The sequence below is a fragment of the Bubalus kerabau genome, chromosome 2 (genome assembly GCF_029407905.1).
Source record: "Bubalus kerabau isolate K-KA32 ecotype Philippines breed swamp buffalo chromosome 2, PCC_UOA_SB_1v2, whole genome shotgun sequence".
In the NCBI taxonomy this organism is placed as follows: domain Eukaryota; kingdom Metazoa; phylum Chordata; class Mammalia; order Artiodactyla; family Bovidae; genus Bubalus; species Bubalus kerabau.
This window is the reverse complement of record NC_073625.1, coordinates 84,760,710-84,785,516: the sequence shown is the minus strand read 5'-3', so window position 1 is coordinate 84,785,516 and position 24,807 is coordinate 84,760,710. Positions and strand designations below refer to the sequence as shown.

Genomic DNA, 24,807 nt, shown 5'->3' with positions numbered 1-24,807 from the left:
ATGCTACTAAAGTGATGTGGTGCTGAAGCCATTTCTTTTAGGGAGTAAGATGATGGGAGAGAGGGGCAGACAATAAAGAAGAGCCTCAGCTGTTGGGGAACAAGGCTGTGTGGATGTGAGGTTTACAAAGATGCATGATCTTTGTGATGATGATCAAAATGTTATATGATGTCAAGGGAAATGTATTAAACATTTCTAAACAAACTAAAACCACGCTTTTGTTATGTAAAACTAATACTAATCAAAATAAATCATGTGAATTGCTTTACATTTATGCCTAATTACCATGTAGTAAAATAATGATTATGTGATTATTTTTGTCAGATTAATTTTGCTATAAATTTAATTACATGTGTAAATTCTAAATATTCAGCACTCATAATTTAGTGTTTTTACACAATTATTTACTGACCCTACTCCCTCTTCTACAAGCCAGATATCAAACTGCATACTGGGAATAAAAACAGTAAGACAATCCTTCCTCCCATGGGGCTTAGTCTTGTTGGAAAAAAACAAGTACAAGGCAAATGTCAAACAGAAGAACTGACAATCAATGTATTTTTAAATGAAGGTAAGGACATGAAGGGAATACCAATCCCAGTCCTAGGGTACCAGGTAAGGCTTCAGTCCCTCAGAGCTGATCCCTGAAGACCCAGTAAAGTTAGCCAAAAGAGGGGAGAATGAGTTAGTAATCCAACAAAAGAAACAGGAAACTCACAGGCCTCAGAAATAAGACCATGCAAGGTGAGTTTGAGAAACTGCTCAGCTGGAACACAGTGCAAGAAGAGTCCTGAGATAGTAAGGTTAGTGAAATAAGAAGAGGACTTGAATATCATACTGCTGCTGCTGCTGCTGCTAAGTCACTTCAATCATGTCCGACTCTGTGTGACCCCATAGACAGCATCCCACCAGGCTCCCCCGTCCCTGGAATTCTCCAAGCAAGAACACTGGAGTGGGTTGCCATTTCCTTCTCCAGTGCATGAAAGTGAAAAGTGAAAGTGAAGATGCTCAGTTGTGTCCAACTCTTGCAGGACTGCAGCCTACCAGGCTCCTCCATCCGTGGGATTTTCCAGGCAAGAGTACTGGAGTGGGTTGCCATTGCCTTCTCTAGAATATCATACTAAGGAATTTGAAATCTTAACAGTAATGAGGAACCACTGCAGACTTCAAAAAGGAGAATGACATAATCAGATTTACATTTCACATCAGATGTGGCTTTACTGTAGGGAGTGAAGTAGTAGAGCTCATACCTGGAGGTAAGCAGGGCAGTCAGAAGCCAATTGCAGTGATTTAGGTGACAGTTGCCAGGGGTTCAGGTTAGGCTATTAAGAAGAGAAAGAAGTGAATGGGCTTGAGAAATATGTAACAGGTAGAATTGAAATGTCTTAGTGATTGATTAGGTCTAAGAGAAAGAGGATTTGGGGATGGATTTCTGACTTAGGCAAACGCATGATGCTATGGTATCTCAGCAAAGCGATCTATTACTGAGATAGAGAGGGGAGGAAAAGAGGCAGGTTGATGGGATTTCTATTTGATTTTTGTTGATTTTGACAGAGGAGGGGCACAGGAGGGCATTCAAAATTATGAGTTCCTCTAGACAAATTCAGTTCTATGTGTCTGAGGAGCGTGGAGAACTCTGATAGATGATTGGATATAGAGGTGTGAGGCTAAGAAGAAAGATCTAAGCTTAGACACATATTTGGGAGACAGCATCTTATATCAGCTGAAGCCATCAGATAAACAGAGAAGAGGGCCAACATCAGCAGCTCAAGGAAACCCAAAATTTATGGGATGACTTGATTAAGAGCCAATTAGGAAAATAAGTAGGAAGAAAGCCAGTAAAGCACATGATCACAAAAATCAGGGAAAGGAATATTTTAAGAAGGAACAAGTAGTCAACAAAGTCAAATACAAAAGAAAATGTAGACTGGTATAGCCATTTACAATTCAATAATCTGTACCTATTAAAATGTCTGATTCTTAATTCCATTTCTCAATATTTAATCAATAAAAATGTTATCTTGCGTGTCCAATGAGACAAAGAATAGTTTATAGAAGTAAAAAATAAAGAATGTAAATATCCAAAAACAGAGAACTAACTCAAATATTATAGACTAACCTTGTTGAATATGTCACAGAACTTGAAGAGAACAAAATAGATTTATGAGAAAAAGACTTTAATGAATGTTAAATACAAGAAGAAGCCAGTTTCAGAACAATGCATACATAATAACAGCTGTTATTTTTTAACATATTTCTCTATGTATATATAAGAAAAGCTACAGAAAGAGTTGGAAGAGTATACACCAAAGTCCAACAGTCAACTTTGTGAAGAAAGCTGGTATTTTGTTGGGTCTCTGGTCAAGGAGACCTTTTGCTTCATTTGTATTTTTTTTTAATTTTTACAGTGAAAATGTTTCCATGTAACAGTTGTATAATAAAACACATTTTAAATGCTATCAAGAGATCAAACAAAATTAAAATTGAGAAATAACAATGAATTTAATGGTTGTTTAGTAACTTTAATAAGCATAGATTTGGAAGAATAAAAGGAATAGAGGTTAGATTATAATGAATTGAGACAAAACAGAAGGAAAAGCAGTACATAGAATACAAAACAGAAAGTGTGGTATGGTACAGAAAGAAAAAGAAGTGAAAGAAAGATTTTTTATGAGAAGGAAGAAAAATGATATTCTCAGGCAGCCTCGCTGCTGATAGGTTAAAAAAAAATTAGAGATAACAAAGCTAATAAGGCACCAAAAGACCTGGTGCCTGTTGCAGTGTCAGGCGTAACAATGGCAGAGTCCGGAATAACAGGAGTAACTTACTAAAGAGCCAGATCAAGGAAGTTTAGGTGAGAAAAAAAGATTTATTATGGTTGGATCTATGCAAAAACCCTAAACTAATAACCAAAGAGAAGAGAAAAGTGGAAAAGAATTCTCAAAATATCTTAGGGTTATAGCAAATGAAGGGCTGACATTGGAAGAATACAAATAAACAGTCTAATTGCAAGATGAGAAATGTTTTAAGGACCGGCTGGTTGGTGCTACCTGGAATGACCAGAATGAGCTGAGACATAATCTGGTACAAGAACAGGACTATGTATTAGTGTTGGTTGTTAACACTTAGGAAATGGTGTTATGTTCATTGCTATGAATCAATCAGAAGTTGGAAGTAAAGCATGTTGTCAGCAGGGCATATCAACTATCACTCATTCTCCTTCAACATGTAAGAAGTGATGAGTGATAAAGCATCATTTAAGTATATTTAACATAGTCCAAGAATTTTGGTTCAGCATTAAACAGTAGGAATTGCTTAGGATTAGGGTATAAATATAAATCTCTTTTGAAACCAAAGCAGGATGTCCCCAAATGGCTCTGTTCTGAAGAAACCAAGTCTCTCTCGGTGGTCATGCCTTTCTGGAAGTCTTAGAGGAGAGATAAGTGCTAACAACAAACTAAAACTTCTTCTTCACCCAGAACAATGTATCCTTACTGAAAAAAAAAGAAAGAAAAAAAAAAACAAACATCTTGGTCCAAAGCTACTCTTACAGAGGGGCTATTCACATCCTGGTGAAAGAACAGGGTGAGGAACCTTTGGATGCTTTGGATGGTCCTGATAAGCAAACAACTTTAAATCACAATAAAATCATGTGTGCCCTTTAAAAAACAATGCATAGCAACACTGGATTTCATCGAGGGGGTGGTGAGTGGGAGGGCAGAGGTGACATTACAACATGAGACTCAAAAGGAAGAGACTGAGCATTTTCTGGGTGCAGACGTCAGAGAATTAATTATTGACACCTACACGGGAAACTCTCCATTTGGGCACTGCCCTGCGTCATGTTTTGTCATGCCTACTGAAATTATATTAGAAACCAAAATAAACTTTTGCATTAATAGCTCTCACCTTAAGAGTTCTATCTGTAGAAGAGGCAAATTTCTCCTTTGGCTTATCCTACAGGCAGCCTTCTGAGAATCAGAAGAGAACAACCAACTTCGATCATTTGAACACGGAGCATCAACTAACACCTACAGAAAAAAATGACATGTAAGCCAGGCATGCACTGAAAACATATCCTCAGACACAAAGTATATAGGGGAGCTACATAAATTGTGGCAAAAATTAGCAAATAAATAAGTAAATTTATTTTAAAACTGAAAATACACCATGGTAAGTTGTTTACAACATTTCTTCACTAATACCTTACAAAAGAATCTCCTGTGACTTTCAGCATTTAGGTCTTTTTCAGTGGAGAAGGGGAATGAAAGGTCTACTAATGTCTACTAATATTTCATATTCTTGTTGACTACAGCAAAAACTTTTACAAAAGTTACTCATTTTATTTATGTTTTTAAAGTTACTCATTTTAAACAGATGTTACTATATTCCTGAATTCTCAGCATTTCTATTTAAGAACTAACAATTCAATTTCAGTTTACTGAAATGCTGTCTTTTTCTTCCATTGTCATACTCTGATACGAAATGCCACCGAATTAAAGCAATACAGTGCACATGTTTGTGTACTGACTCAAGATAATATCTGATCTCTTCCTGAGTATCTTTGAGGTACCTGGAAATAAAAAGCATTCTATAATCCCCAATCCCAATGTTACCGCTTTCTTTGAACATGCTGACCATCAAATAAAAACTGCTTCCATGTTCACTTTATCAGCATTTCCCAGGGTACGGAGAAACTGTATCCAGCTATGTCTGGAAGCAGATGGGAAATAACCACAACAAAGCAACGTAACAGTAATATCACCGGCAGTCTATCAGTCTGTCACAATGTAATAAAAGTACCTTGTCAAAGGTTTCAGGCTGGGCATCTCCCATTTCTCTGCCATCCAATTCAGACACTTTAATTACATTTACCAAAGGCTGTGGGATGAAAGATTCTAACGTCTGCCTCAGCCACCTCAATCTCAGGCTATCGTATTCATTACAATGAAGATAACCTAAATATAAAGGATTAAAAAGTTTTTTAAAAAAATGAACACAATAGAATTGTTAAATTTCCACTTTTGATCAAATAAATTTCAGAAATACATTGGTTCATCATAATTATACAGGAACAGGGCTTAGAGGTAAACATTATGATTGTCTTATTTTTAAAGACTTAAGTACACTCACAAACACTTCATGAAACATTTACCATAGTCATACCTACAGAGCCTCTCAGAAGCTCTCACCATTTATTCATTCAAATTTAATTCTGAAGGTAAAAACCTTTAGAGAATTATAGATTCCTAAAGATATACTATACAACCAATACCTTAGACACAGTTCTCTCCTAAAGCTCTTAAGAGTAAATGATATATAAAGTCCCTTCCAGGTCAGAACACCTTGATTTTAAATAAAGGAAGGTATGTGGCATGTGGAAAAAAGCATGTAAAGTGTAACTGGCTTTATGATAAGAAAGGCATAGGCTCAAATTAAGAATTGTGAGACTCCAGAAAACTGACTCAGCTCTCCTAAAGAGTCTCACTTTCCTTATCTGTAAAATGGGGACTATAATAGTGAAGGAGTTTAGAACACTCCACTCCAAAATATGCTGCTTTGGCATACTGATTATTTTGAGTAAAAAGCACTTGAATAACAGCAGATGTGGGAAGGGCATTGTGACCTATCTTTTTCTTCCTGAAAGCAGGAGATGAACTCCCATGTGAAAGATACCCTCCCTATAGCAAGAGGAAAGAATATTCTTATCACCAGAGATAGGGAGTCAAGGCCAAGAGAAAAAAATACGTGTATGCTTTACTCCTGTCACCCTGTCTTATGTCAGCCACTGCCAGAAGCCCTAATAGGATACATGAGAAATTTTACTACCCCTACCTTACAAAGTGGTTGTTAAGATGAAATGCTACACCTTAAACTTATACAGTACTGTATGTCGATTGTATCTCAATGAAACTAGAAGGAAAAAAAAAGATAAACTGTGATAATTTAGTAACATATCTAGCATGTGTGATGTGCTTAGTCACTCAGTCATGTCCGACTCTGCGACCCCATGGACTGTAGCCTGCCAGCCTCCTCTGTCCATGGAATTCTCCAGGCAAGAATACTGGAGTAGGTAGTTGTTCCCTTCTTCAGGGGATCTTCCCAACCCAGGGATCGAACTCAGGTCTCCTGCATTGCAGTCCGATTCTTTACCATCTGAGCCACCAGGAAGCCCATATCTAGAATAGAACTGCAAAAGGAGTAACAAGAAATGTTCATGTTAGTGGTAGTTGCTCATTCGTGTCCGACTCTTTGAGAACCAACAGACTGTAGGGCGCCAGGCTCCTCTGTCCATGGAATTCTCCAGGCAAGAATACTGGAGTGGGTTGCCATTCCCTTTTCCAGGGGATCTTTCCAACCCAGGGACTGCACCCAGGTCTCCTGCGTTGCAGGCAGATTCTTTACCATCTGAGCCATCAGGGAAGCCCATTCTTTCATCAACAGTTCTTCTAGCATTTAACTGCAAAAGTAGTAACAAGAAGTGTTCATAATGATTGCTAACAATGCATGTAGTAGCAGTGGCTTCCCCGGTGGCTCAGTCGGTAAAGTCTGCCTGTAGTGTGTAGTGTGGGAGACCTGGGTTTGATCCCTGGGTGGGGAAGATCCCCTGGAGAAGGAAATGGCAACCCACTCCAGTAGTATTCTTGTCTGGAGAATTTCATGGACAGAGGAGCCTGGTGGGCTCTAGTCCATGGAGTCACAAAGAGTTGGACATGACTGAGGGACTAATTTTCACTTTTCTTATAGTAGTAATTATTATCTTGAGTCCCTATTAAGGGCTAGGCACTGTTCTAAGACTTTACATGTAGTAACATATTTAATCCTCACAAACCTCAAGTAGATAATTTTATTATCATTTCTCTTTTTTCTGATAAGGAAACTGAGGCAAAGAGAAGTTAAGCAATTTGCTCAGGTTTACACAGCAGGAAACCAAGATACCTTGGTTCCAGAGCCCACCTACTTTTCAGCACCATGCTATGCTGCTTCTCAGAAATAGAAGGTATTTAGCAAATTGTTCTCTCCCTAAAAAAAGGTGTTTTGTTTTTCCTATAGTTAAATATATATTTATCAATGTTTATATATATTTATTATAGTAACATAAAATTCATATAATATTAAAGACAAGTATATTTTCAAATGCACAAAAGTATAAAGAACACCAAAAATTACCTAAAATTCAGTCTTCAGATAAGCATCATTTAACATTTTCATTAAATAATCCTATCATATCTCTTTATGTCTACACCTACATATAAAACCGATATAAATGGAATTATATTATATTTTTGTAGTGTCTTTTTTCCATCTTACTCTTTATCTCCCCACTCTGTCAACTGTCCAACCACCCATCAAAAGGAACCTATATTAATCTGATATACATATGCTTATATAATTATCTGCATATACAGAATTTTATTTACACACTTTTCTGTCTCCTGACTCTCCACATGTCAGTACTTCAAAGGTAATACCACCAATCAATCAGCAGAGATGCAAATCATTTTTAAAGGCTGATGAATAGTATATAGAAAAAAAACGTGTCCTCTTTTATTCAACCATTGCCAATTTCTGGGCATTCACACAACTGTCATTTATAATAATATACTTTTGAACTGTGGTGTTGGAGAAGATTCTTGAGAGTCCCTTGGACTGCAAGGAGATCCAACCAGTCCACCCTAAAAGAAATCAGCCCTGAATGTTCACTGGAAGGACTGATGCTGAAACTGAAACTCCAATACTTTGACCACCTGATTCGAAGAACTGACTCATTTCATGGCTGCAGCCATTGTTCACAATGACTTTGGAGCCTAAGAAAATAAAATCTGTCACTGCTCCCATTTTCCCCCTTCTATTTGCCATGAAGTGGTGGAATTGGATGCCATGATCTTAGTTTTTTGAATGTTGAGTTTCAAGCTAGCTTTTTCAGTCTCCTCTTTCACCTCCATCAAGAGGCTTTTTAGTTGCTTTTCATTTTCTGCAATTAGAGTGATATCATCTGTATATCTGAGGTTGTTGATATTTCTCCCAGCCATGTTGATTCCAGCTTGCAATTCCTCCAGCCTGGCACTTCGTATCATGTATTTTGCATATAAGTTAAATAAAAAGGGTGACGTTATACAGTGCTGACATACTCCTTTCCCAATTTTGAACCAGTCCATTGTTCCATGTCCAGCTCTAACTGTTGTTTCTTGACTTGCATACAGGTTTCTCAGAAGACAAGTAATATGGTCTGATACTCCCATCTCTTCAAGAATTGTCTACAGTTTGTAGTGATCCACACAGTCAAAGGCTTTGGCATAGTCAATGAAGCAAAAGTAGATTTATTTCTGGAACTACTTTGCTTTCTCCATGATCCAACAAATGTTGGCAATTTGATCTCTGATTTCTCTGCCTCTTCGAAACCCATCTTGTACATCTTTAGTTCTCTGTTCCCATAGTGCTAAAGCCTAGCTTGAAGGATTTTGAACTCAGAGGATGGCATCAATTTAGGGAGCGGTTTCAGAAAGGAGTAGAAAATCACCTTAAAGCTTCATTTGTACAGGTAGAACATTCTTTTTTTAGTCTACATTGTTTATTTTGGGTGGTTTTTGGAGGATTCACTAATGCAGCTTATGGATAGGTGTCTGAAAGCTTTTGTCTTAGCCTGAAATTACTAGAAAACAGCCTAAGACAAAAGTTTACATCACAGAAGGGTACGATCCCAGGGAAACAAGAGTGAGAAATAAAAGGAAGTAAATCATGCAAGGAGGGATCAAAAATGTAAGAGGGTTTGTAATCAAGCTGGCTACGGCTTTGTTCAGTTAAATTTCATTCCACTTTTCTTTTTTCTGGTTTAAATATCTTATATTCTATTTCTGTTCTTTTAGTGGTAACCCTAAAGCATTTAACATGTATATGTAAAAGAAAAACCTAAAATAAATCAATCTACACCATTTTTCCTAAAAGATGCAAGAATCTCATAACATTTCCTTCTAAATAAGATGCTATTGCATTGTACATTGGGATTTATTTGCGCTTATATTTTTTAACTGTATAAAATGTTATTATCATTGTCTTCTATATCCAATGACTATTAGATTTTCCCCATGTATTTCTCACTTTCTTCCTTCTTCAATTCTTTTTGTATCTTCCATTTTCCACCTAGGATGGCTTTCCCTTTTCCTTCAGAATTGCTCGTGACAAACTCCATTCTTGCTCTCTGTCTAAAAGAAAAGTCTAATTCACTTTTTCTCTTCAAGGATATTTTGATGAATGTATTTCTGGATTGACACTCATCTTTTCTTAGCACATTGAAAACATAATTCCTCTGAATGCCAGCTTCCATTATTACATTTAGAGGTCATTCCTCAGTCCAACTGTTGTCCTTTGAAGGTGGACCGTCTTCTCTGCCTGCTATTAAGATGGTTTTTTATTTTCATAATTCTGCAACTTCACTATAATGGTCTATACTAGCTTAGCTCTGGTTACAAAGTTTCAGAGGTTATGTCCACTCTTCCCCTACCACTAAAACTGAAAACAATCTTCCTTTCAGTTCTTTGGAGAGGACAATTTCTTCCTAGTTTACCTTATTGGAGGGAAAAGTATTTTGGAGTCTCAGGTTTATACAAGTTAATCTCCTAATAGATGCTTTAATTGAGCACGCTCTGGCTTCTTTTATCCACACATGTTCATGAAGCAGTAAGTTTTCCAGGTGAAGCAAAAAAAAAAAAAAAAAAAGCTCTCAAGTGAAAACCCAGCTTCAATGCTCATTTTACCTCCCAGGTTCTCAAACTGTTAACTTTCGGCCACTGAGTATTTGGAGAACGTTGACAGACTTTAAAAGATTTTGCTTTTCTTTGATATTATATCCCACACTTTTAAGTTATTTTCAACAGGAGAGTTGGCTAAAACACACCGTTTGTCATATCACAGGAAACAGACGTCTTAGATACCTCTCTACCCTTCAGAGCTCTACACCTACCATGTAATGCCTCACACAGAGTGTGTGCTCACCAAATGTGGCTCATTTGATGTAAAATATGGCGTTATGATAAAGATATTTAAATTGCTAAAACTGAAAATCAGGGCAGCTTTTCATTAAATTGTAGCTTTAGTCAAGATCCTCAATTCAGCATTTTAAAGTAACTCTCAGTTGAAATATAGCTTTATGCTATATTACAGTTTGGTCTAGACAGATTTTATTTGAAATAGGATTAGACTGGTTAAACTTTAAAAAATATATAATATAAGGCATTACAATCCAAGTTTCATACACACACACACACACACACACACTCTCTCTCAGACTCACTACATTGAGAAAGAATTAATTTTCAAGCTTAAATTGCCAAAAATAAACCAAATCTTGTTTTTTGTTTTTTTTTTTTTCTCATCTAAGTAGAAAAGGGGATAAATTTAACAAATTCTTGAAAAAGCCATTGAGCTTTTTCAGGAATAGCATTTGGAATCTCAGCTTTACTTTTTCTTTTTTCTACTACATGCTCAAAATTATCACTGTTGTTATTATTTCCAAAAAGAAGATCCATCTAATGCAGGGAGTTCTTGGAAGGCTTTCTAGGAAAGCTGATTTCTGAGTGAAAACCTGAAGAATGGAAAAGAATTAGCAAAGGGGAAGAAGGGGAAAATGGTACCTGTAGGGTGTGCAAAAGGCTCAGAGGGAGAAGGGCAAAAGCAATTCAGTAAAGAGTCTGACTAATGTTCTCTATCACCAAAAGCTAACTAGATGTAAAAAGGGTATTATTGACAGCAAAGAGAATTTCATGTCAACCCTCAGCAAGAAAGTTAATCAAGCCACTCTGTCAAGCTGGGTCATTCTTAACTTCTTAATGCTTTGCTATTTAGAATCAAAGGTGGTTTTTTTTTTTTTTCTTTTTTTTATGAACACCAGGACATTACAAAGCCTCCACTGACAAAAACAGAACAATAAAAAACAATGGACAGTCCCTCACCATGCTAACAGGTAGGAGCAGCTAGACCAGAAGAGTAGACTAATTTTTTTTAATCATCCTAAAATACGAGCTTTTTAATTATTCAAAGCTGTGAGCCTCCTGACCCAGAATAAAGGCCAGTACTGATCGGAAGAAATTCAGAGGATGAATGCACATTTAGTGCAGCCATCATTTTAAGTGTTGCTTATAAAAGCTTTTTTCAGCATGGCATCTGCATTCCAGATTCAAGCACTGTAGCTAACCTAATTTGGGATTTGAGCATCAGCATGAAGACATCTGTACTTCTTAGTAAACCATTATCATTAGCCCTTCTTAGATGAAAAGCTACTTTACTTGGACCACTGCCTGTAACTCATTGCCCTTGATGTAAGAACAGGAAGATTCTTCTATACTTCAAACTCCTAGAATATATCCATTTGCCTTTGGATTCTTAATCTGAATTTCTTTACCATAAACATGTTAAATATTTATAGCCTACTAATGACGATAATCTAGGATAAAAATGCCCTCTTTTCAAAATGCTACCCAAATTTGGCATTTCTCTTCCATTTTTCACAATACTAAAAATTCTATACTCAAGACTGACGTAACAAACAAAATAAGCATGCTATCAAAGAATAGAGGGTAAAAGTAGTAGCAAATACTCCTTATAACACGATTCCATAAAATTTCATTTTCAGCTCAAATTATAAAAATAATAAAATAAACTTACAAAATAATCTCTTATGTTGTGATTTCTTACCAAAAAAAAAAAAAAAAAATACAGCAAGTTTCAATAAGTTTTAACCACAATTTGAAAAACACAGTATTTTTACACCTAAAATATACATTTAACTGGTATACTTATACCAACACCTAGTACAGGATTCAGAGTTCTCATAAAAATGTTTATAAACTATTTCAACAGGAATGCTCTCAAAGGAAGATATATATTAGCAGTTCTCAAACTAGGATATGCATGCCCTGGGGATACATAACAACTTTTAAGGGATAAGCATTCTTAATAGCCTAACCTGAACCCCTGGCAACTGTCACCTAAATCACTGCAATTGGCTTCTGACTGCCCTGCTCACCTCCAGGTATGAGCTCTACTACTTCACTCCCTACAGTAAAGCCACATCTGATGTGAAATGTAAATCTGATCGTGTCATTCTCCTTTTTAAAGTCTGCAGTGGTTCCTCATTACTGTTAAGATTTCAAATTCCTTAGTATGATATTCTGGAGAAGGCAATGGCAACCCACTCCAGTATTCTTCCTGGAAAATCCTATGGACGGAGGAGCCTGGTAGGCTGCAGTCCATGGAGTTGCTAAGAGTCGGACACAACTGAGCGACTTCATTTTCACTTTCATGCATTGGAGAAGGAAATGGCAACCCACTCCAGTGTTCTTGCCTGGAGAATCCCAAGGATGGCGGAGCCTGGTGGGCTGCCGTCTATGGGGTCGCAGAGAGTCGGACACGACTGAAGCAACTTAGCAGCAGTATCAGCAGCAGGCTTAGATAGTTTCAAAGCAATCAATTTTCAGATCATCAGCTTCTTAAAAAAGGAGAACACCTCTGGTCAAGGCTTCTCCTAGCTCTTCACCAACTTTATAAATAAGGAGCACACTTCCCACCCATCCAGAATCTTATTACAGCAAGTTGGGCCAGGGCACAGAAACCCCCCAGAGCACTCCAAACAAACGCAGTTCAGCACACTAGTGCTTTGGCTGAGAAAGTGAATGAGTCTTCTAATTAGGCAACACAGTCTTTTAAAATTGGTTTCCAATCCTTTGCCTTCTTCAAAATCAAAAACAGACCTAAGGTTTACATAGGTTTACATAGTTCTTACATTGGTTTACACAGAGTGTTTATATAGTAGATGATTAAAATAATGCTTAGTGAATGAGATCTATGTGATTAGGGTTATAATTCAGGAGTTTAAAGAACTAGTGAGATTACTATAACACAATTCTCACCATTTCATCTTTTCATCTCTGTGAACAGCATTTGCACTTATAAAAACAAAACTATCCAACAAAAACCAGATAGAATTGAGGCTGAACCCCGTCTCATCTAGCCATAAGTAATTTTCACCCAGGGAAATCTGAAGTAATAGTTTAAAAGTCACGTTGTCCCATTAAGAAAAGAATTTGCAATGAATGCATTACTTTTAACAAATATATATAAAAATGTGTATTACATATATTTCATCCTTTTTGTACTACTAATAGCAATGATAAGTCATTTCAAAAGAACTTTTAAAATCTTTAGAGTTGCACTATCCAATACTATACCCACTTGCTACATGAGGCTGTGAGCACTTGAAATGACTAATCCAAAGTAAAATGTACCCTATGTGTAAAATGCACACCATTTCAAAGACTGTAAGAAAGAGAATGTAAATATCTCATTGATAATTTCTATTCTGATTACATGTTCAAATAATATTTTGAATGTGTTAGGTTACAATGTATTATTAAAATTAATTTTACTTGTTTCTTATATTAATGAGATTGCTCAAAAACATTAAATTATATATATACTTCATGTTATATTCCTATTGGACAGAACTCTCTTAGAACCTTATGGTCCAATAATACAAAAAATGAGTTCAAATGTGTATGTTTTGTTGCATAAAAGTATGACCAGGACATCAATACAAGACTCTGAAGTGTAAAAGCAACAATAAAACTTTAAAAATCTTTGTCATTAGCTCATCAGGTTTCATATCATCTGATAGATTTGTGTTCACAAAATGCTGTAGTTTTGTTGTAGTTTCCCAATTACCTGTAAGGACAAAGTAGCTGGGGGAAAAAAAGTTATTTACACTGTTTTCTCAGTAAAACTTCCACTCTTCTCCATACTGTCTTGGTGTCTTTGTTTTTAGGCTTTCAAAGTCTGAAAAGTCAATCTTACATTTCTCCCCGCATATTCTAAAAGTATTCTGTAACATGTGGATATTTAAAAGCTGTCAGTTATGGAGAGAAAAGTATATTACCTGGATAAGCACACTGCAGCAGAGCTAGAGATTTGCCTCCAGGGGCAGCACACAGATCCAGAACCTTCTCCCCATCCCTCAATTCCAGAGCCAGTACTGGGAGAAGGGAGGCAGCATTCAGGAGATAGTATTTTTTTAGGTTTCCAATTTGGTGTCTTTCTGAAGGCATTCTGTGAGGAGTTCTGCTAAGGTAACATTTCATTGATTTAGGATAGTAGGGTAAAGATCCTTGAAAGAGTGAGTGATAGCCCTTCAAATGTAAATCCTTTTCCAGTTCAAAAGGGTAATTGAATCTGTTAAGAAGAACAGCATATTGCCAACAAGATGGAGATGTTAGTATGTCCCTAGGGAGAAAAAGAAAAACAAAGGGGTATTAAGATAATACACAGTAATACAATTTTATACCAAGTCAGGGAACTAGGTCCTAGTCTTACGCTTTATTTACCTATGGTTTTCAGAACCAGGAGAATTACTTTTTCCTTTGTCTCAGGCACCCAAATGGTTCAACACAGCACTGTTTTGATCCTGTTTTTAAAACTTTGATATTTTGTTCATCGTGGGATTTTTCTTTGGTATCAGTTTTGGTCATTAAAACAGTATTTATCTTGGTTCCTGAGTTTTAGGGGCCCCTTAAAATCTGCACCAAAGAGGAATGCCTCACTTGCCTCTCAATCTTGTCCCTCCCTGCACATTATCTTGCAAAAAAAACATGACGTGTCTTTCAGTTCAGTCACTCAGTCATGTCCGACTCTGCGACCCCATGAATCACAGCATGCCAGGCCTCCCTGTCCATCACCAACTCCTGGAGTCTACTCAAACTCATGTCCATCGAGTCGGTGATGCCATCCGGCCATCTCATCCTCTGTCATCCCCTTCTCCTCCTGCCCCCAATCCCTCCCAGCATCAGAATCTTTTCCAATGAATCAACTCTTCACATGAGGTGGCCAAAGTACTGGAGCTTCAGCTTTAGCATCAGTCCTTCCAACGAACACCCAGGACTGATCTCCTTTAGGATGGACTGGTTGGACCTCCTTGCAGTCCAAGGGACTCCCAAGTCTTCTCCAACACCACAGTTCAAAAGCATCAATTCTTCAGCACTCAGCTTTCTTAGCTTTCTTCACAGTCCAACTCTCACATCTATACATGACCACTGGAAAAACCATAGCCTTGACCAGACAGACCTTTGTTGGCAAAGTAATGTCTCTGCTTTTGAATATGCTATCTAGGTTGGTCATAACTTTCCTTCCAAGGAGTAAGTGTCTTTTAATTTCATGGCTGCAATCACCATCTGCAGTGATTCTGGAGCCCAAAAAAATAAAGTCTGACACTGTTTCCCCATCTATTTCCCATGAAGTGATGGGACCAGATGCCATGATCTTAGTTTTCTGAATGTTGAGCTTTAAGCCAACTTTTTCACTCTCCTCTTTTACTTTCATCAAGAAGCTTTTTAGTTCCTCTTCACTTTCTGCCATAAGGGTGGTGTCATCTGCATACCTCTCTTTAGCATACTTCAAAATCCATCAAAATAAGATTTTAGTCTATCACTCTTTGCACAAAGAAGTGTTTTTCTTAAGAAAAAATTTAAAACCCAAGTCTTAATTTTAAAGGGAAAAGTACTATCATTAAAGGCTGTTCAAAAGAGTAAGTATTCAAGTTTTCCTCTTATGAAGATAAAAGTATGGAAAGCTAACTACAGTGAACACTACAGTAAAAGAGTTAATGAGGCGATCAGTGGCTCAGAGGATACAAAACCAAGGATGGTTTAAAAATCACTTATAGACTGATGGTGCAGGTTTTCCCTGCCCCCACCTCCCCAGCAGATGTACCATCCTAATTTTTTATTGGGTCCAACAGTTAGATCTCTTGACAATCACAAGCTCACATCAACTGACAAATGATACAGCAGGAAATATTTATTTACGAGCTGACCTTTCTAGCTGAGTTATTTGGGAGCCTCATTAACCATGGTCAATTAAATAAATTCCAGCTGCTACTCACCCTGGTGTTGCCTATGTGAGGAATGGCTGGATTGAAATGTAACACCTGCGACTCTTAGAGTGCCATGTGAATTTCAATTGAGGCTAATATGTGAAATTGCTTTCTCTTATCACTTCCTCTTACTATGACAGTGCATCACAGAAGCCCAGCATTTCAGCTCTACTGGAGGATGACAATCTCTTTCTTTAAAAACATGCTTCATAAACTTTAACCTGCATCAAGTGGCTGTAAGAGATTGCTGGGCCCCACCTGGGGTTTTCTGTTGTAGGTCTAGTAAGTCCTCAGGTGATACTAATGAAGCTGATCCACAGACCACACTCTGGGAACCACTGAATTAAAACGGACCCTAAAAGGAAATCTATTGTTGTAATCTTATGTCAGTCCATCCTAATTACACTCTCCAAACTGGCTGAATATTGATCCAGAGTTTTGAGTCATGTAGTAACAGGGAAATAATGCTCAGAAGCATTATTTAATAATACAGACTGGAGAGGCTTGGTTTACATCATGTGTCCATCCCTTAGCCAACAAATGGCTTTACACACGTCCAATTGGTTAACGTCTTGGCAGGGCACTTTTAATTGGCTTTACGCACTTTCAACTGGCTTTAAACACTTCCAATTGGTTAACATCTGGCAGGGAAAAATCAATTTTTTCTTCATAATTTCCAAAGCTCTTTTAGAAAGTTTACTACTCCAGATTAACATGAAAAGCAGTTGGTTAAAAAAATTTCATAAAATATTTGTAAAGATATATTTAGCAGATTTCCTTTAGGATGGACTGGTTAGCTCTCTGGCAGCAAGGAGATCAAACCAGTCCATCCTAAAGGAAATCAGTCCTGAATATTCATTGGAAGGACTGATGCTGAAGCTGAAACTCCAGTACTTTGGCCACCTGACGCAAAGAACTGACTCATCTGAAAAGACCCTGATGCTGGGAAAGATTCAAGGCAGGAGGAGAAGGGGATGACAGAGGATGAGATGGTTGATGGCATCACCAACTAGATGACCATAAGTTTGAGTAAACTCCAGGAGTTGGTGATGGACAGGGAGGCTTGGCATGCTGCAGTCAGTCCATGGGGTCACAAAGAGTTGGACACGACTGAGGAACTGAACTGATTTAGACAGATAAAAGCTTTGACTAGGATTATATTAAATGTACTAAATTTGGGGAGAATTAACATCTTTATTGTATTCACTCTTTCTAACTTTTATCACAATATGTTTCTCCATTTATTCACATTTTCTTTCAGATCCCCTTAGCAAAGGTTATTAATCTTGCATATTTTATTTAACCTTATTGTATGCAAGGACTTTAGTTCAGGAACACTATAGATTCTTGTACACTATCCAATATGTTAAATCTTGAAGGATGAGGAATTAGCCGCAGGATGAAAAGAGAACACAAGTTCCAAGGCAAACACCACAGCCTATGTACAGGTACCAAGGTATGATGGAGAACAGTTCATCTGGGGAATTAAAAGTAGTCCAGTGTAGCAGAAGATTACATGGGACAAGTCTAAGATTATCAAGTTTTAAAATTTTATCTTATAAATTTTAAATTCCTATAGATGAGAAATCATTGAAAGACTCTAAGAGGGGATAGCCTCATTAGATTTAAAAAAGATTTACTTACAGCAGGATGTGGCAGGAATCTTCAGAAATTAATCCTATCTCATTCTCTAACAACCAGATAAAATAAGCCCTTGTTCAGAACAAACCAATTTTCTGATCCCTCCTAATCTGTACCCAGCCAACTGAACTACCTGAATTTCCTGGAGCAAGTTTTCTTTGGCCTTTAACAATCTTAGCATTAACTGGCCCCTCTGCACTAAAATGACCTTTCCTCTCTCACCAACCTGCAGCCTGACTAACTCTCCTATTTGCTATTAGGCCTTCTCTCTCCAGAGAAGCCTTTCTACCTACCATCCAATCCACTAGCTCCACCTCACCCTGACAATATTAATAATAATAAAGATCACTGACCAGATGCTTACTATGTGCTTTTTTGTGAGGGGCAACTATTACGCTTATTTTAGAGGACGGTCTAACTGAGGTTTTCAGAGATTTGGCAACTTCCAAGGTCACATCACTATTGAAGCAGAAGTCTTTGATTCAAAACCCACTGGCTTTAAAGTCTAGTAGGAGTGTGAGACCGTAGTACAGTAGCACAAGTGCTACCAGACAGGAAGAGGAAGAGAAGTTCTTCTCCAAACCTCGCCTAGTGCCAGAGGCCCTGCCTCTCGGAAGCAGCCTATTGTCTCTTAACAATGGAACAGCTTGACTTAAGTGGCCCTTGAGGAGCAGCTACAACAGGATCAATTCAATGATGGGACTGCTAAGGTTGCTCAGGCTGGCACTTAGCAGCCCTGAGAAAGCAAAGCTGTGTATTAATGTAAATCTCAGCTCTCCCTGGCACTCCAGTGCCTGCACTGGTGGGATGATGCCCCGGAACCTACTAATTTTGAAAGTTCTGACGGATGGGCAAGTAGCCCAGCAGACAGTGGAGGGAGCATATACTAGAAGACTTAAGAAGACACTGGCCAGATGCTGTATTTCGGGCCTCCTCTCAAGATTCCGAAGCTGCTTCACTTACTGGTCTCCAAGCCAGAAGTTCAAGTACACCAGCAATCAGCAGAACTGGGACCTAGAAGATCAATGACCTGCAAATGTTTTGCTAGCATATTCACTGACATCATTTTGGAAAAAAAATTCTGTACCCTCTGCAACATTTTAAGTTGATATCAAAATCTTCACCGTATGTTTAAGAATATAACTTCCAGCATACTGTAAAAATTGACATTTTAAAATATAAATTACACTACTTTTTAAAATCTATCCTGTGGAAACTAAATACCAGAGTGATTTTAAAACCCATCACTGTCCATTTAAAAATTCATGGACTGACTCTTCTTGAACAGGTGGAAATTGTTCACTGTTCCTTTCCCTTTTCTTTATATTTCCCCATATAACTTTTATAACTTTAAGTCCTAATATAATTTTGTGCTTTTAATCTTTATTACCCTATATTTCTCTCTCACACATACACACTCACACACACATGTGCATGCATATACTAAATTTGTTTTCATTGTAGCCTTAAAGTTCTAAGTGTTAAAATAGCTTCCAGAGTAGTTATCAATAAAATTATTAGTACAAAATTGACCAAAATAACTTATACATTTGATAATTATCTATACATAAAAATGGGCTTCCCTGTGTCAACTGGTAAAGAATCTGCCTGCAATGAAGGAAACCTGGATTCAGTTCCTGGGTTGGGAAGATTCCCTAGAGAAGGGAAAGGCTACCCACTCCAGTATTTTGGCCTGGAGAATTCCAGACTATATAGCCCATGGGGTCGCAAAGAGTTGGCCACAACTGAGCAATTTTCACTTTCCTTCTAAACATAAAAAGAAAAAATTCATAGGAAATGGCTTCCTTAATGAAATTAGATGCATCCAGGAATGAATATTACCTAGTGCTATAATGATCAGGGTTCAACATCAATTTCTGTGGTGGCTCAGTGGTAAAGAATCTGCCTGCAATACAGGAGATGTGGATTCAATCCCTGGGTCAGGAGGATCCCCTGGAGAAGGAAATGGCAATCCACTCCAATATTCTGGACTGGAAAATCCCACAGACAGAGAAGCCTGGTGGCTGCAGTTCAGGGATCTCAAAAGAGTCGGGACACAACTGAGTGACTAAATAACAACAACAAATAATGACCAGGGTTCAACATCAATTCCGATTTTATGTTTTTAGAAGGGGTAAGAAAAACCTTCACTTAAATAAGTAGATGAGAATTAAATACATTTTGTTAAAGCAATGTCACCCGTTTGTTAAAATACTTTCTGTTATGGTCTCCAATCACTAAATTACATATCTTCAGAAATATTTTAAATGATTTGTTAGCTAACAGCTCAAATGCAAGTCCTTTACTTTTGCTGAAAGCAAAACTTGAAGACCATCTGACCTGTAAAAGAATCTGGTAGTAGCCATTTACACTAGCAATCCCATAGTTTCTTGCAGAGGGATTTTTGACACCCTGGAGGGAATGCAATGTGGAAGAGTCAGGAGAGTGAAAGTGAGACCTTTTTTGTAAAGCGGGACAAAGACAACTGTAGAAGGACAGGTTGGGAAAGAGGAATAAGCACCCCCTTAATCAAGGGGAGCAGAGTAATCTTCTGAAAGAGCATATATGAAAGCTGAGCATCTGGAAGTCGATTATGATAACTTGCCTGTGCTCACATATCCCTTGAAAATTACATATTATTTGGACAAAGTCTGTTACATAACATGATTTTCAACTTTTCTGATTTCTTTACTATTCTATTCTCGATTCTTTCTATCTAATGATGAGGATAAAAAATTATCTTATCTAGACATTGCTAAGTACCATTGCTTAGTTCTGCGTAACTGCACAGATTATAGAACCCACAAAAAGAGTTTATGGTTAAAATAAAGAAATCCCTTTTGTTTTATTGCTATTATTGCCCACTAGAGAGCGCTCATACAATCATTTTAAAAGTCTGGTTTAGAAATCCAGAAATAATCTGTTCACAGAAGTGTGTCAAGATACGCTCTTGAGCCATTTTCCTTTCAGTCGTCAGAGATTTTAATAACAAGCTGATTGTCTCCTACTCTTTCCTGACATTGTTTTCTGCTTTCCTCCCATGGAAGGGCTGCAGCACAGGAGATGACCGCACACTGCTGCTGCTGCTGCTGCTGCTGCTGCTGCTAAGGCGCTTCAGTCGTGTCCGACTCTGTGCGACCCCATAGACGGCAGCCCACCAGGCTCCGCCATCCCTGGGATTCTCCAGACAAGAAAACTGGAGTGGGTTGCCATTTCCTTCTCCAATGCATGAAAGTGAAAAGTGAAAGTGAAGTCGCTCAGTTGTGTCTGACTCTTCTGGACCCCATGGACTGCAGCCTACCAGGCTCCTCCGTCCATGGGATTCTCCAGGCAAGAGTACTGGAGTGGGGTGCCATTGCCTTCTCCGGACAGCATACTGAGGGACCTTTAAAGATGTGACATGAATGGGCTCGCCTGAAGAGCATGTAGGTAACAAGGCAAAAATTGAATCAGGGTAAATTCAACTTCAAAGGGCTGTTCAAAGGATGACGGCAAGAAAGATTTTTGCAAAGCAATAAAATTAAACACTAAATCTTCCCCACTACTATAACTAAAAATACTGAGCAAATTATTAGCTTTCTAGATAGCACAAGAACCCACTCTCCTTCCCCTGGAAGTACATAGACTCTGCAAGCACAATATTGTGTCTTGGAAATAAATAGCTAAAAAACAAAAACACTTGTTCTTATTTCTCCATGCCATGCTCCATGCTCAGGCCACTTTCTAAGCAGAGAAAGCCTTTATTTTGCTTACGGCAAATTTAGCACATATTTATGCAAAACTTAAATTACCATGAAAACCCAACAAAAAGGTAGATGAAGCAGAAGGCATGGCTAATCAAATGGATTTGAGGTTCACTGCTCATTTTGGTTAGAGTCAAATAATAATTTATAAATCTGTCTGAGCACATTAAATATAAAAATTACTCATTACAGGGTCTGAGTAGCCAGATTACTGTTAAGTCTGAAGACAATACACCTCTTGAAATTTTTTTTAAATCATCCATTTATGCCTAATTACATCCGAGGTATGAGAGGCATATAGAATAGGAGTGAGCAGGAGTTTATGAACCAGAGAGGCACACAAACCCTAGTTCTGTCACTTAGTAGCTGAGTGAATCTGGGCAAATTTTAATACTTAAACTGTGTGCAGTTCCCTTACGTGAAAAGTAGGAAACCTGAGAGCTTTCTTCCAAGCATCAAATAAAGGCACTATTGCCTGGCACATAATAAGCATACTGTAGATGTCTGGCTATCTGGTTATTCTTCTATCTGATTTAACTCTGCATACTGAAAACCTCATGAATTAATTACACACTTCACTATTCATCCCTCTTTTTTTCTCTGTGACAGAAGACACTCATTTAAAAACTCTAGTTTTGAAATAAATCTCCAACTATAAACTACATTTTCAAGCTACAGTATTTACAAGTTTCTAAAACAGTTTGCCTAAAATTACTTCAGAACCATCTCATACTTTGTCAAATTACCAAGACCTGGCTTCTCCTTAGGTCTTTGCTGTCACCAGCAGGCCTTGTTACATGGGACTAGGTACTCCTGCCTACTTCTATTGGGATACTTATGGAATTAGCAGTTTATATAGTTTTAATCATGTTCCTCCTTTCCTATGAATACCAGACTGTCAGAAACTGGACACGGGAACTGTCCTCCTGTGTTTCACAGGGAACGGTATAGTGCATCAGACACTCAATGTAAAGAACCCGTAAGAGTAACATACTGACCAAATGCAAAACTCACTGAACATACAAATCAAACTTCTCTCATGTTTATGCATTAAATTATTTCTCATTTCTGATTTCTATAAAACATTTAAATAATTTGTGTGTGTGCGTGCATAGGCATGTATGTTCAAAACACAAAAAGCTAAAGACATACAGAGGAAACATGATCACCAGACAGTGACTTTAGCCAGGATAAAGCAGTGATGGCTTTAAAGATTTGTCACGCTATCTCCTGAATTTTCAGAAACTAGTCAAATATCCTCAGAAGTTTAAAAACTTTTCTGTTACAGTATAATTAATTTTGTCAAGACTGGTGGGCAGTCCTGTTTCAAAGATTAAAGCAATTAATCAGGGCAAGGTATAACAATTTTTGCTTATAACAAAATTATGACTACAAAGCTTCCTTTCTCCCCTTTCCATCTTCCTATGATTCAAGCTATTTCCTCCTCCTCCTTCTCTTCTGAAGCTACAGCAAGAAATGGTAGCCAGGTTTAAACTCTTTTATCTTCACAGTACCCCTATCCCAGAAGGGTTTGTTTCTTGTTCTTTCATAAAGCATCAAAAGATGAATTATACTAACCTTACTGTATTCCATGCATCTCCAAGTTCTTTGGAATACTGCTTTTCAAAATGATCCAATACAACTTTGCAAATCTGTTTTGCAAGCTTCCTCTCTGGTTTTGCTTTCAGCTATGATGATAAGAAAAGTTTGCTGACACACTCTATTGCAAATTTACTGAATTTCAACATTACTAGCACAGTCTTTTTTCTTAAGATAACACCTTTTTCCCCCCTGATAATTACCAGTTCTTAAGATAGGAGCTATACCTCACACGTAATAAAACTATATTATCATACTCTATCTACTTACGAAAAACGTTTCTCCAAATGATTATTGCTCAAATGTAAGGCAAAAGGTGAAGTGGAATTGTGGTGCTAACATAGGAATGTGTGTCAAAGGAACAAAATTAATCTAAATAAGCCACTCTAGATGTTAATATCAGGGGAACTCAGGAAAAAGCATGTATCATCTTATAATACTTTTGTAAATGTAAAATTATTCCAAAATAAAGTGCATTTAGAAGAAAAGTGAGTTTCCTGTGGAAACTTCGCTGCAGTTTTATTTAATTTACTAATCCAGAGTTTATCGAAGGTCAATTATGTAACAAAAATTCTTCTAATCTCCCAGGATAACACGAGGACAAGGACAGTTTCAGCCTTCCAAGAGCCTGCATTCCCCTCAAAGTTGAAAGGATATTAAAGCCTGCAGGCTAGAGTGCAGACTGGTTATTTGCGGCGGAGGTGAGTCGGGAGAAAACAGAAAACGCTCAAGAGCAAGGGTCAAAACACTCAGCATTATTCTAGGGCTTTGGACTGAAGCTAAAGAAAGCCTGAGATCACCAAGTTCCCCGCATCCCAGCCCCCTCCCTCGCAACGTCATGGGTCGGTAATGCTTCTGGCTCAGGCACGCGGCTGGGTCCCAGCCCTCACCAAGGTCAACACCATCCCGTCAGGAGAGATCAAACAAGAAATCAATTCCACCGGGTATCTAAAGCTTGCCGGGAACAAATGAACAGCCCATCTTACGATTTTCGCCGGAATTCCCTCGCATCCCTCACGTTTCCGGTTCAACTTCTCGCGAGATTCTGCTTTGCCCGAGTTACGAAATCTCGCCTTTTAAAAGATCCAGGTCCCGCGAGTCTTTACCTGGTGGCTCAGAAGGTAGACTCTTCGTGCAGTGCGGAATGCGTGGTTCAACCAGGGGTCGGGAGGATCCCCTGGAAAAGGGAATGGCAACCCACTCCAGTAATCTTGCTTGGTGAATTCTATGGACAGAGAAGCCTGGCAGGCTATAGTCCATGGGGTCACAAAGAGTTGGACACGACTGAGCAACTAACACATGTCCCGCGAGAGGCAAGAGCAAGTTAAAGTGAAGTCACTCAGTCGTGTCCGACTCTTTGTGACCCCATGGACTGGAGCCTATCAGGTTCCTCCGTCCATGGAATTTCCAGGCAAGAGTACCGGAGTGGGTTGCCATTTCCTTCTCCAGGGAATCATCCTGACCCAAGGATCGAACCCGGGTCTCATTGCAGGCAGACACATTACCATCTGAGCCACCTGACAAGAGGAGGCAGTGCCTACCTACTCCGGGGGCGTGGCCGGAGCCCCTGGGCGGAGCCTTGGGCAGAGGGTCTTCAGAAGCCACGCCTCACTCTGAAAAATTTCTTTCTGCCCTGTATTTGAAGTTCAGAAAAAGAATGGAAGTGTTTGTCACTGTTGTTGTTCAACCACACAGTCGTGTCTGACTCTGCGACCCCACGGACTGCAGCTCGCCAGGCTTCCCTGTCCCATCACCAACTCCAGAAAGTGAAAGTGAAGTCGCTCAGTCGTGTTCGACTCTTTGCTACCCCGTGAACTGTAGCCCACCAGGCTCCTCTGTCCATTGGATTTTCCAGGCAATAATACTGGAGTGGGTTGCCATTTCCTTCTCCAGGGGATCTTCCCAACC

General features: G+C 38.3%; 1 protein-coding gene across 1 annotated transcript in view; it reads right to left on the bottom strand.

The window, feature by feature from the left end:
- NSUN3 (NOP2/Sun RNA methyltransferase 3) overlaps nt 1-23,970 on the bottom strand; it is a 61,223-nt gene extending 37,253 nt beyond the window's left edge. The window contains exons 1-5 of the mRNA XM_055567868.1: nt 23,790-23,970; nt 22,879-22,988; nt 13,928-14,271; nt 4,804-4,958; nt 3,910-4,031 (exon numbers count right to left, since the gene is read on the bottom strand). Of these exons, the coding sequence (XP_055423843.1) occupies nt 3,910-4,031; nt 4,804-4,958; nt 13,928-14,271; nt 22,879-22,988; nt 23,790-23,804 (746 nt within the window). The 5' untranslated portion in view covers nt 23,805-23,970. The remainder of the gene's footprint in view (nt 1-3,909; nt 4,032-4,803; nt 4,959-13,927; nt 14,272-22,878; nt 22,989-23,789) is intronic.
- Between the last annotated feature and the right edge of the window lie 837 nt (nt 23,971-24,807).